At 51.3% G+C, this 13,276-nt stretch overlaps 1 protein-coding gene across 2 annotated transcripts in view; it reads right to left on the bottom strand.

Moving 5' to 3' along the window:
• SKOR2 (SKI family transcriptional corepressor 2) overlaps positions 1-10,996 on the bottom strand; it is a gene marked incomplete at its 5' end in the record, with an annotated part of 33,239 nt that extends 22,243 nt beyond the window's left edge. For both annotated transcript variants that reach the window (XM_083465820.1, XM_083465819.1), the window contains 3 exons: positions 4,531-4,605; positions 5,067-5,130; positions 8,720-10,996. In XM_083465820.1, the coding sequence (XP_083321946.1) occupies positions 4,531-4,605; positions 5,067-5,130; positions 8,720-10,996 (2,416 nt within the window). The remainder of the gene's footprint in view (positions 1-4,530; positions 4,606-5,066; positions 5,131-8,719) is intronic.
• Between the last annotated feature and the right edge of the window lie 2,280 nt (positions 10,997-13,276).

Here is a 13,276-nt window from a genome sequence, read left to right as displayed (position 1 = left end):
CTAAGGCAACCCTTCCATCTGTGCGAGGATTTCCGATTGCACAGCAAGAACGTTCTCCCTCTCTTTCCTCGCACAGCCCCTAGATCTATTCTGGGGGGTTCCCCTCATGTTCTGGAGCGCATACAGGAGGGGGAGAGGGGCAAAGCCCTATTGCACAAGTAGAAAACCTTGCGCTGATGGGACGCATTAGTAGACTGCTTCCCTAATGCATCCCATTAGTAGAATGGCATAATCCATGCTAGCACATAAGTCAAGGAAGCCCACAGGCAAAAGAGGCCCGCCAGATCCAAAGTGAATTAAGCCTGCCAGATCTGAGGCAGATCCACCTTGGTGGTTTTTGCAGGGAACCTTTAAAGATCACTGTTTCAAAAACAAGCAAGCAAACGAAACCTCTGTTTTATTTTTTGCCAGAATAGGGGGCAAATTGAAGGCCTTGTTGCCCCTTTCGGGGGATGGAATGTGCCATACTATCTATCTATCTATCTATCTATCTATCTATCTATCTATCTATCATCTATCATCTATGATAGGTGCAATGGCAGACGTTACCATTTTGGGTGGAAAAACAGAAAACACATCCCCTTTCCTATTGGCAATCAATTTGACAACTAGGCACACGAGGGAAGGGACAAATAGTCCCAGAGGCTAATGTGGGAGGTGATTCTGCCTTCATTATTATTATTATTTTAATTGAAAAGTCTCCATTTTTACTCATGCCACGTCCGTTCTTGGAAAGACAACGGAACTCTCCCCTCCTGCAGTTTCCAGGAACAGGTCAGAAGCACACAGCACCCAACAGTGGAGCCACAACATTATCTTTCATAGCTAATCCCTCCATGAGTTTGCCCAATCCTCTTTTACGGCCACCCAAGTTGGTGGACATTCCTGCCTCTTGTGGGAGCAGATCCCACACTTTAGCTATGCCCTGTGTAAATAAGTATTTTCTTTTGTCCATCATGAATTGCTAGATGCATGATTGCTAGATAGTCACAAACATGGGGTTCTGTGATGGCATATCCTCTAAACTTGTGTGATGGGAGGGGGAACAATACAAACTTAATCTTTTTCTTCCTGTCACTGCACACACTCTTCTTCTTCTTACCTGCAATGGAGTAAGTTGTCTGTGAGCTGTCCTCCAGGGAGCACACTCCCTTTTGAAATGGAAAATGGACTTTTGTAACATTTAAGGATTATTGCCTGCCTGATTTTCATCACTGTAACTGTTGAATCCTGGCAAGACTTCTAATCTGAGTAAACCTTGTATATTCTTGTTTACTTAAGTAGCCTGAGAGTGGTTTATTTGTTAAGAGGGAAACATTAAAAGGGAGAAAATAATCCAAGTCCTTGGATATTGTAATTGTTCTAGAAGGTTATGTAACCTTGTCCCAAATAGCTTCTAGAGATAAGCTGTGCACGGATGGTGATATTACTCTGCTGAAATAATTATTTGCATTCTCACACAAGTGAGAATACGAGGGATCATTCATATATAAAATATCCTCTCCTACTCATCTAGATGGGGGGATAGGGGTGGCGCTGTGGGTTAAACCACAGAGCCTAGGACTTGCCGATCAGAAGGTCAGCGGTTCGAATCCCCGTGACGGGGTGAGCTCCTGTTGCTCGGTCCCTGCTCCTGCCAACCTAGCAGTTCGAAAGCAATAGGTACTGCTCCAGTGGGAAGGTAAACAGCGTTTCCGTGTGCTGCTCTGGTTCTCTAGAAGCGGCTTAGTCATGCTGGCCACATGACCTGGAATCTGTGTGCCAGCTCCCTTGGCCAATAAAGCGAGATGAGTGCCGCAACCCCAGAGTCGGTCACAACTGGACCTAATGGTCAGGGGTCCCTTTACCTTTACTCATCTAGATCCATCCAACAGACAGAGGGGAGGTGGGCCAGGATGAGACAAATAATGAATAAAACTGACTATCTTGAAGGAATGGGTTTCCCAAACCCCAAAACTGACTGTGCAGGCAGTTTTTAAACTGCACCAAAATCCCCATTTCTCCTTAGCTAAAATGCATAAACTTTAGCCGTTGAGCAAATGCAAAACAAGAACACAGCTCTCTCCCTTATCAGTTTGACGGCAAGACTGGCCTTGACTTTACCAGTAGAACAGACACAGACATATCTTATGTCCTGACCACAAATGACGCAGAGACCCAAGTCTGGGACTAACGCCAGAGCATGTTCTCGGAAGTAGTGACCTCTTGCTCCAAGATAGGAGTAGAAACAGGAATATCCTTTTATGGTCAGAAGTACAGGAAGGAAGATCCTTTTATGGTTGAGAGTACGAGAGCAGGAACATATGTGATGTCAACCTGTGTACGTACGCCAACGTGGTTGGGCTCCTAGGGGAGGAGTGAGAGGGTGCCTGGAGGATATATAAACTGGATGAAACCTGTCATTTCTTTGGACTTGCTGTAGACTTGTTCACGCAAGTGCCTTCTGCTATCCAGAGAGCAGAATAAACTCTTTCTTTGAACCAACCTCGGTGTCATTTTGACTTCCTTCCTCCTGTCCCGGAGCAACGCAGACCCAATCGGTGAACTCCAATAAGGCTTCAATCTCACTGAAATCACTAAGTCCATGGTGACAGCCAGCGTGTTGCCCTGTGGATGTTGTTGGTCCAACTCCCATACCATTGACTATTGGCCAGGCTGGCTGGGGCTAATGGGAGCTGAAGTCCAACAGCAGTTGGATAGCACCATGTTGGCTACCCTGACACTAAACTTAAGTCCTGCTGATCAGATATGGGGTCTGCTTAGCTCAGTGGCCAGCAAGCGGCTTCCGGAAGGCCCATGATCGGCCCATGGAAGGCATCAGCACCCCCTCCCACTGCATGTCCCTAATATCTGGTATTGTAAGATATACTGCCATTGATTCTGGAGGGTTCACCTAGCTGTTGTGGGCTAAGAATAGTTGATGGAGTTGAACTATGGCTCTTGAAGGCTTATGTTTTATTAGTGCTTCAAGGTAGTACAAGATTCTTTGTTGTTTTCGCTGCAACAGACTCAACACAGATGCTTCTCTAGAAAACAGTCTTTGTAGTACTTTGGAGCCAGAAATTGGGAGAGAGGTATTCATTTGCATGTATATATGCAGGAGTCCTCTCTCTTTCTCTCTCTCTCTCTCTCACACACACACACACACATGCACAATGCAGGGATGTGGGACTACTTTTATGTATCTACACATCTCAGTTTATCTAAATTTTCTCCAGCGCAGGAAGCCAAGAATCGTACAAAGCTTTCTTAATAACTTACTCCGGAATGTGTTCCTGCTGGTATCGGGCTCCCTGGTGGGCCATTTCATAATACCCTGGAAATAATCAAGCTAGATTATCCCTTGCCCCACTCTTAATATCAATTTCCCTTTTTATCATCTCTTATTCACTTTATTTAAAAGGCCATTGTTTTCCCCCCCTCGTTGCAGCACCCGTTTCAGAGTGGGCTTTTAAATCATGTGAAATCCATTGAAGGAAAGTAGGGTTTGCTTTTGTTTTGCTTTTTTGCAGTGGAACAAGCATATAACCATGTTGGATCATTTAGGGATCATATATATATATATATATATATATATAGTCAGAACTGTGCTGGCTGCTATTATATAAGGTTTCTGGAAGATCCCATTTTCTCCATCAGTTCCCACTACACTTGCATCTCTCTCTCTCTCTCTCTCTCTCTCTCTCTCTCTCTCTCTCTCTCCAAGGCTTGCTCTCTCTGTCTCATTTGACAGGCAAATTTGCAGACATAGCCTCGGGATAACAACCTCGTTTGACAGTCAATTAACCGTGAATAGTCAAAGCCAAGACAGTTTGCATTACATAAATGGAAAATTAGATTCCCTTTTCTCTCTCTCTCTCTCTCCCAAGAAACAAAAACCCCTTTTCCTTATAACCCTCCCTCGCAATAGACAACTTAGTATCAAAACTTCTAATCACGTCTTTCCCTCCCCCCCTCCGCCCCCCCAAACCCCTTGGAGACATTTAGCAATCAGTAAAAGGTGGTTCCATTTAATTTGTATAATGTAATTTTTGTCAATGTATTATACATTTTGTGTAGAGATCATTATCACGGAGATAATATAAATGTTGCCATGGATCTCATAAAACACCTTTAATGTCTCTCTGACAGATATTAAAAGCAATAAGCTGTGATCCTTTTTAATGGAAGGTTTCAAAGAGAACATTTCAATTATTGTCATTTTATGTTTTCTCTTCCCTACCAGCCGGCTCCATTGTGTAACCTGCTCCATTCCCGAAATTTCCTGCTGAAATATGCCCAGCAATTAATAACCTTATTGCTATTAACACCTCTTTGCATTTTTCCCTTAGTTATTATATCTATCTGGGACCGTTGTTTATTTTTACCCTTCTACAAAATATTCAGTCATTTGATTAGGAATTTGAAAGCTACACAGTCTTACGCACGCAGACTTGGGAGGAAACCTTACAGCGGGGCTTACTTCCGAGTAAACACGGGACCGGTCCGGTTGCAGACCTGTGCATTGATTCCCCTGCACTCTGAGCTTACCTGCAATATTTCTCCAGAAATCCCCTCCTGGATGTTCGGCGTCTGTGATGAAAAAATTGTGTTCCTTGCTCTTCTCTAAAAGTAAAACAAACAAAAAACAAAACCCGAATTAATTATTATTCTTTGCAATATTGCAAAGCTCTTTGGAAGGAACACCGCCACCCCACAAACCCGAGAGGGGAGTAGATACAAGCCAGCATGCGTCCTTGCATAGAGAAAGAAAAACGTGTTGTGTGGCATTGAGAACCTGCTAGCATTTGCTAGGAATACTAACGACCAGTGTTTCTTTAGTCGTTGCTAGTAATTGTCGTGTTAACTTGGCTGATTAAATGTTCGAGAAGATCGAGATCTAGTTCGGTGTGACCTGACACGCACACGCACACACGTGCAGTGTCTGAGAAAGGATCTGCGGTTCAGCAGCCACATTCCTAAGGACAAAGCCGGATCTGGAACCCCCAATTGCGCATTTGCCCGTTTCCACGGCGCTCCCGGGTCTGCCCCGGCGTGAGAAATTAGCCAACGGCTCCGTGTCTTGCCTGAGAAGCTGTTGTCTTCCTTCGCCGACGCGGCAACCTGGTTCCCTTCCTTGCCTTTCTGGATCTAGCACGACGAGAAACAAATAGACAAACAGGAATTAAAAGCTAAACCTAATGCAATCGATGAGCAATTAACAGGAAAGGGAAAGTAAACGGTTTGCAGCGAGAAAGGAAAATAGAGCAGGAGAAACAAACGCGGGGGGGGGGAGACAAACATGACGACCGGCGATGCTTGTCGGGTCCCTGAGATTTTTTTTATTTGAGGTGGGGGGGCAGCAGATGAATAACATCCATAAACAAGTCTTATATAAAGGGTCACATTTAAGTATGGTTGCTGGGGGGGGGGGGACATTAAAGACCCCATGGATTTCAGCGAGGAACCCTTGGACTCAATTGAGGCTTACTTTCGAGTAAGCAGCGTGCCTAAGTTCTGGTTGCGCGGATCCTAGCGGGGGGCGCGTCCCCAGCGCGCTCTAGCAATGTAAAGCCTCGTCTACTTCAACGCAGGGAAAACTCCCCCCGTGTTGTGGTTGAAACAGGTCCGGGCTGGGTGTGGGGAGGGGAGGTTTACGTCCACAGCTGTATAGTGAGTCCTGTTTACTCGGAAGTAAATTCCGCACATGTCCACCATGGACCTCAATTGCCCTAAACGGCCTCGGCCCAGTATACCTGAAGGAGCGTCTCCACCCCCATCGTTCTGCCCGGACGCTGAGGTCCAGCGCCGAGGGCCTTCTGGCGGTTCCCTCATTGCGAGAAGTGAGGTTACAGGGAACCAGGCAGAGGGCCTTCTCGGTAGTGGCGCCCGCCCTATGGAACACCCTCTCGTCCGATGTCAAAGAGAAGAACTACTACCAGACTTTTAGAAGACATCTGAAGGCAGCCCTGTTCAGGGAAGTTTTTAATGTGTGACATCTTAGTGTATTTTTTGTCTTTGTGGAAGCTGCCCAGAGTGGCTGGGGAGACCCAGCCAGATGGGCGGGGTACAAATAATAAATTATTATGATGATCCGCTCCCTCCCCCGTTGAAGGCGACGACCACCAGTTTAAGTCCAGTTTAAGGAATCCAAGCCGGGCCACTGTTGCTCAATACGGAGCCTACCTGAGCGGGCAGGAGCGAACCAATTGAGGAGACGTTGTTCCGGGGAAGCGTTTATAGAATCATACAATTGTAAAGTTGGAAGGGACCGCAAAGGTCATTTAGTCCAACCCCCTGCAATGCAGGAATCTTTTGCCCAATGTGGGGCTCAAACCCATGGATTTCAGTCTGAGATCAAGAGTTTTATGCTCAACCACCTGAGCTACCGCAGGATTTGTTTCTGTTGGCGACAGAAAGCTGGGCTTCGCGGCCTCAAGTGGAACTGATCCAGGGGCTTTTCCTTCTGGGTGTGTAGCCAAGTCTGTGTTCCTCAAGGCGCTTCCTCGGAAGAAGTGCCGTTGGAATCAGTGGGTCTTGATGTCAGGGAAATGGGTGCATGGAACCAGAGTATTCCCAGAGAGGTGATCCGTCCTCCTTAACAGGAGAGCAAGCTAAGAACTGCCTTCAACTCTGTGTATCAACCTTTTAAGGCACATTCGCTGCAATTTCTTTCCCTCAAAGGATTCTGGGCGCTGTAGTTTACGCCTCACAGGGTGACAACGCAAAGCAACGCTTAACGAACTACAGCGCCCAGAATCCTTTGAGGGAAAGAAGCTGCAGCGAATTTGCTTCAGAGGTACAGTACAGTGTATATGCCGACCGAAGACCTGATTATGACAAACCCTCGGGCCCCGCATGCATATTGCACTAAAAAGTGGCAAGGTCCGCTCTAAACCAATTTATAGCGCAATCCTAAATAATATCTACTCAGAGGTAAGCCCCGCTGAGTTCCATGGGATTTCATCCCAGATATGTGTGTAGTAGAGGATCGTGGCCTTCATTTCCACGGGTCACTATTCAGGGCCGTGTACACGTTAGGACTTTCCCCAAACTTGGAAGTTGCATACAGTACCCAGTACAACTAGGACTCATTTATAGACTTGTCTTTTCCTGATTCCGCAGAAAATTCCCATCTTAAGTCAATGGCCATCGCGACATCTTGTGCCAGCGAGTTCCAGAGATTAATTAATCAGTTTGATCGCTGACATACTGAGTCAGGCCGTTTGATCTCGCTCAAGTACGGACTGGGAGAAGCTCTCCAGGTTTTCGGACCGAGGTCTCTCCCAGCTCTGGCAGGAGATGCGGGGGATCGAACCAGGGACCTCCCGCCTGCGAAGCAGACGCCATACCGCTGAGCCACGTCCTTTCTCTATGAGAGAGAGCAAAGCTTCTCTCTCGGTGCTTCCTCCGCACCCTTGGGTCTTATTTTATGAACCAAAAAGCTCCCTTTCCGCCTAAGGGACTCGCTCCAGACCCCTAGTCATATTGGTTGTGCTTTTCTGCTCTTTCCCCAACTCTAGAAATATAAAAATAAAAATAAAAAATTGAGGTGTGGCTATCAGAACTCCGCAGAACCTATTATGAGGGCGGGTCCTGAGCTGTAAGTAAAAGGGCATGGAGCGGTAGCCCATGTTAGTCCTACTCCGAGTAGACCCCTTGAAGTTAATGCATAGGACCAACTCAGGCCCGTTAACGTCTGCGAGTCTGCAGTGGCTCCTGTTACAAGGCGTGCGCTGGAACTCAACCAACTTAGTGTCCTGGCACTAAAGTCCTTAATTCTCACAGACAATACATGAGGTAGTTAAGCAGTTTCTGGGCTCCGCGACATTTCAGGTGGTTCTTCATACTACTACTAAAAAAATGACTAAATGATGATGATAGTAATGCCCCTGCACATAGAAAGAAGCTCCCTCCCTGACATGCTAGCTTTCTGCGTGAAAGGCATTGGTTTAATTAGTTTATATGCAGGAGCATTCAGTCCCGTACTCCCTTACGCCTTCAACCTGAAATGGCACAGCCCAGAAACCGATTTGCCATCTCATCTGCCGGCGGTGAGAATCCAGTCCACAGACAAGGGGTTTTGAGACTGAGGCGGGTTGTGCGTCGCGCTCGGAGAGGCATCGGGTCCGCCTGTAGTTCTTGCGGGTCCTGAAACCTGTGATAAAACGCCCCCGCCAAGTTGGTTTTTGTGTGCGACCCTCAAAAATGGCAACGCGCACTCGCCTCCTTGGAAGAAGCCCAGTTAGGGTCGAAGGAACTGGTGTTTCATCTAAGGGAGACCTTATTCTTTGGAAGCAGATATTGGGCGAGCAAATATTGGAGCAAATATTGGGCGAGAAGCCGAGACTGAGGAGGTGTTTAAAGGTCTCATTGAAATCAACGAGGCTGGGAAAGGGCCGGATAGTGGCCCCCGTTTCCTGAGCCCCCTTCCCCATGCCCCCTCCCCCCCAGAAAAGCTGTGCTGGGGCGTAGAGCGGGGGGAGCGCCAGACTAGAGCAACACGCCACCCACAACCGCTTGAAAGTGTCACGGGCAAGGCAGGCGCTGCCTTTGGAGATGCGGAGAGGCTCGCCCTATTTCTTGCCAGTTCCGTTTCCCTGGCTCTAAAGGGGCGGGGGCCCTGCGAAAAGACCCTCCTCGATCCATCTTCCTCTCCCCGCATCTGGAAGCGACTCAGCCTAGAGGTGCATTTCAATAAAAATAATTGGCTCGAAGGAGCCTAGAGGGGGGTATTTACATCTTTGTAAGGGGGCTGCGGCGCCTGCTCCTCCGCTGATGGATGGGGCGCTGGGCTGCTCCCGCCGCTGCTTCCTCCTCCTTTCGGGGGGCAGGTGGGCAGAGGAAGAGCCGGAGGAGGGGGAGGGGGAGGCGGCAGCAGCAGCTGCTCGACGTGGGGCGCCCCCGACTTCTCCTCCTCTGGAGCCGGCCGGCAGGAGGCCGCGGGGTAAGGCCCCGTCGGGGCGGCGGCCACTGCAGAGGCTGCCCCGCTCGGCCTGTCCCGGGAGGCGCCCTTGTCCGTCAGCCCGCGGCTCTGCAGGTAGCGGCCGGCTCCCCCGACGGGGTCCACCACCTCCTGCTCGTCTTCCTCTTCCTCCTCCGGTTCTTCCTCCGCTTCCTCCTCCTCCGGCAGTTTGTGGCTCTCCACGTCCACCTCCGGCTCTTCTTCTTCGTCCTCTTCCTCCTCCTCCTCTTCCTCCTCGCTGCTCTCCTCGCTGGGGTAACTGCAGCTGGTGCCCCCCGGGGAGAGCAGGCGGTGGCCGGGGGCCTGGAGGGGGCGTTCGCAGCCCCCTCCCTCCCGCTCGGGGGGTGGCAGCAGCAAGAGGGGCGGCGGCGAGGACGAGGAGCGCGGCGCCGGGTGGTGGTGGTGCAGCTTGGCTAGGCTTTCCGAGTCCTCTTTGCCCCCCACTGGACGGAAGGCGCTGGAGTGGTGGTACGACGCGCCGGATTTGCCCCGCGGCTGCCCGTCCAGCAGGTGGGGCTGGTGAGGCGCCGAGCCCCGCGACCCTCCGCCGCCGCCGCCTCCTTCAGCCGCGGGAGAACATGCCGCCTCGCTGCCGTCGAAAGCCCGTGGGTCCCTGCTGCTGCCGCTGCCGCCTCCGCCGCTCGCTTGTGGGGCGGCAGCGGCGGGCGGCGTGCCCAGCCCGGCGGCTCCCCCTTCGCTGCCGGGGTCTGCGAGGTCCAGGAAGGCTTGGCGCAGCAAGCTGGGGCTCTCCCCGCCCAGGGCGGTGCAAGTGGGCGGCTGCGGCGCCGGCTGCAAGTACGTGGGCAGCCCCGGGAGCGCCGCCGGGGTGCGCGGCGGCCAAAACATGCAGAAAGGCGGGTAGAAGGCTGCGGCCGCCGCCGCCGCGTCCTTCCTAGTCCCGGGCCAGAAGAGCCCCGACAGGCCCGCTCCTGCCGTCGGGGCGGCACCTGCCGCTTTGTGTCCCGCGGGTCCGCCTTGCGCCCCGACGCCCAGCCCCTCGGAGTCCTCTTTCTTGTGGCAGAGGCTGAAGGCGGCCGCGGGGAAGCCGTACGGGTGCGGGAAGAGGCCCCCGCAGCCGGGGAACTTCTGCAGGACGCCCCCGAAGGAGGAGCCCTTGCTGGGCACCGGGATGACCGGGTAGTTCCTTTGCGCTTTGCCGGCCCCGCCGTGCGCAACGGCCGCTGCAGCCGCCGCGGCCGCCGCCACCGCTTCCTGCAGCTCCTCGTCGTCGTCGAAGCGGCCGCGCTTCTGGTGCAGGTCAGGGGGCGGCGGCGGCGGCGCGCCCAGCAGGTGCGGGCTGAGCAGGCCTCCTCCGACGCCCACCACCGCCGCCTTGACGGCGCCCAAAGGGTGGCAGTGAGGGCCGGAGCCTCCTCCTCCTCCTCCGCCGCCCCCTCCAGGATGGTGGGCGTGCGAGGCCTGCGGGAGGGCCCTCTTCCGACTGCCGCCGTTGAACATGGCCTTGACGTCCTCCCAGGCGAAGACCAGCTCGTCTTGCGGGGTCTTGTCGGTCAGCTTGAGGTGGCGCCGCCACGAGTTGAAGTTGGCGGCGTCGGGCTGCGTGTACTTGGCGTCGGGGGTGCGGTGCGAGTGGAAGATGAACTTGTTGGGCGAGAAGTACATGCTGCAGTAGCTACATTTGATGCACTTGGCCCGGGAGCTGTTGTAGCGCGCGGGGATGAAGCTGCCCCGGCAGCCCCAGGCGCACTCGTGCGACACGTCGAAGGCGAAGTTGTCGGGCAGCTTGGGCGGCCGGTTCTCCCCCAGGAAGGACTTGCAGAGCCGCTCGGCTTCCCTCTTGGTGATCATGCCGCAGCGCCTCGACGAGATGGGCATGGCGCCCGCCCTGCGCAGGATCTCCAGCTGCACCGGGGTGCACTGCACGCACGTGATGCCCAGCGCCACGCGGCGGTTGTGGATCTCGTTGTAGCTGAAGTTCTTCAGCAGCGTGTTGGAGATCTGCGCCAGGCACAGCCGCTCCTGCCCGTCGATCACCAGAGACACGATGGGGATGCCGTAGAGGATCACCTGGCCCACCTGGTTGGGCTTCATGGCGCCCGGGTGAGGAGGGCCGCCGCGTGGAGGCGGAGGGGGCGGCCCCTGGCTCAGCGAGTCCGACGGGAAGGCGTTGGACGAGGCGGACAGGAGGAGGTCGGTGGCGCCTGGCAAAGGGCTGCTGGCCATGGTCCTGGGCCCCCGGCAGGCTCCCCAGCAAGCTGTGGGAGAGAGAGAAAAGAGAGCAGGCCATGAGAACTAGCGCCATCAAGCGGCTGAGCGGATGCACCGTCTGCCCTCTAAAATCGCTTGTGCTTTAATTGAGGTTCAAGTGATCAGAACCTCAATATAGGTGCCTTTTTGGCACCGAAATAACATTTAACAGGCAAAAGCAGTTGCTTAAGAGGCCATCTTCAAGATTTTGTTTTCATGCACCATATTATTACAGGAATGTACCACCTTCAGAAGAACCTCAGAAAAGAAAGAGTCCCTTGTTTGCTGCCCTGTTGAATAAAAAACGACTTATGGCATTAAAGTTGGCCTTTCCACCGTTCCCAGTTAAGGCTGCACAGCTGGACCCTGTGGCACTTTTACTCAGGAGGAAGATGCAAAAGATTCAATGGGATTTACTCCCATATTTGCGCGCGCGCATGGGCATATGAATGCAGCCGTGTATCAGCAACCCTATAGGTTTACTCAAAAGTAGGACCTGCTGAACTCAATGGGACTTACTCTCTGGTACCTCTGAGTAAGCCCTATGGAACTCAGCAGGGTTTATGTGTGGTGTGCAGAAGCTGACTGCACCTTGATGAATCTGCTGGTGAAATGGATGTGCAGCCAACCCTGTGCTCACTTACTCAGGAGGAATGCGCCTGATTGCTTTATTCGGGGAGCCTGATTCATAGGCAAGTGTGTCTAAAACTATAACTTCAGGCTCCTAACACTTTTGAGAAGAGAGGTCTTGCTACCTTGCTGAAACCAAACAACACAGAGCCTTAAGGCACATTGAAGACCAACAAATGTATTGCATGTTTCCAAGGGTGCAAGTCCCACCCAAACTGCAGAGAATCCCACCTTCCTTCTGTTAATCCCAGGTGCAGGCAAATAATTATGCAGGGCCTGAAAGTCTGCCCCTTGCCCCTAGCACTGGAAAATCTACCCAGCTACCCGTCTGACAAACAAGGGACTCCCTTCGTTCTTTTCTGAGGTTCTTCTGAAGGTGGTACGTCCCTGTAATAACATGGTGCATGAAAACAAAATCTTCAAGATGGCCTCTTAGCAGCTGCTTTTGCCCGTTAAATGTTCTTTCGGTGTGAAAAAAGCATTTTGCCATTACCCATAACCTTTTCCGCTTTTTCGCAAAATCATAAGGACTAGAAAATAACTTTGAAAAAGGAACACACACACACACACACACACACACCTCCCTGTACCAAATCTAACCTCACACAAAATTGTACAATTGCTGCAATTAATAAGTTATAATAAGTAATTTGCATTGGGTGGGTAGTTGATCATAATGACCACCAATGCTCGGCAGTTCGCTCCAAGGTGATGAACTTGTATCAGGGCTGCACCACTTCGGGCAACAAGTCAAAACTCACAGATTGAATGCTCCACCATATGTCTCCAGTCCCCCCTCCCCCCCCCAAAAAAAATGGGAGAAGAATTCTAGCTAGCTCAGAGAATTGCTTTGTACAGAGGTGTATTCTGGCACCTGCAGTGTGAAGTGGTACAACCCAGAATTACCACTGCAGTGAGAACTAGGCCATTGTTTGACTCCAGGCTTAGCGCACTATGTCTTTAGGGATGAGCTCATAAATCCCATTCCTTGCGACTTCCCTCCTTGTTCCTGATGTCAGCTACCAGAACTAGCAGTATGTTATCTATCGGACAAACAGACAGATGCTTCCTACCATCTCACGATGCCACAGCCAGCTTGAGACTTCTCCGTTGTCACCTCACAAACCATGTCGCTTTCCAGAAAGTGGATTAATAGCTACAGAATTAAGGGACTAAGTACCTATTGGGAAACTGCTCAGTCCGGGAACGTGTTTTCAGTAGCTAAACTGAGCACACGGTCCTTTCACCAGAAACAACCCACTCCCCAAGCTTTCTTCCTTTTAGCAAATCTAATTTAGAAAAGGGGTTTTCATATTTTTGCTACAGTTAAACAATTAGGATTCAGAAACTCTCACTGACCTACTGAAAATCGCAGGGAGATCTAGCGTTAGATACTAATCTGCTTTCTGACCAGCCTGAGCTCTAGAACAAAGAAACAAGTCTGGAAACCAATTTCTCCTTACAAGTAAAAATAAAATAAAAGCTATTGAGGCT

The sequence above is a fragment of the Podarcis liolepis genome (assembly GCF_965112155.1).
Source record: "Podarcis liolepis genome assembly, chromosome: 11".
Lineage (NCBI taxonomy): Eukaryota > Metazoa > Chordata > Lepidosauria > Squamata > Lacertidae > Podarcis > Podarcis liolepis.
The sequence above is the reverse complement of the archived record's forward strand: the minus strand, read 5'-3'. Positions and strand labels throughout refer to the sequence as shown.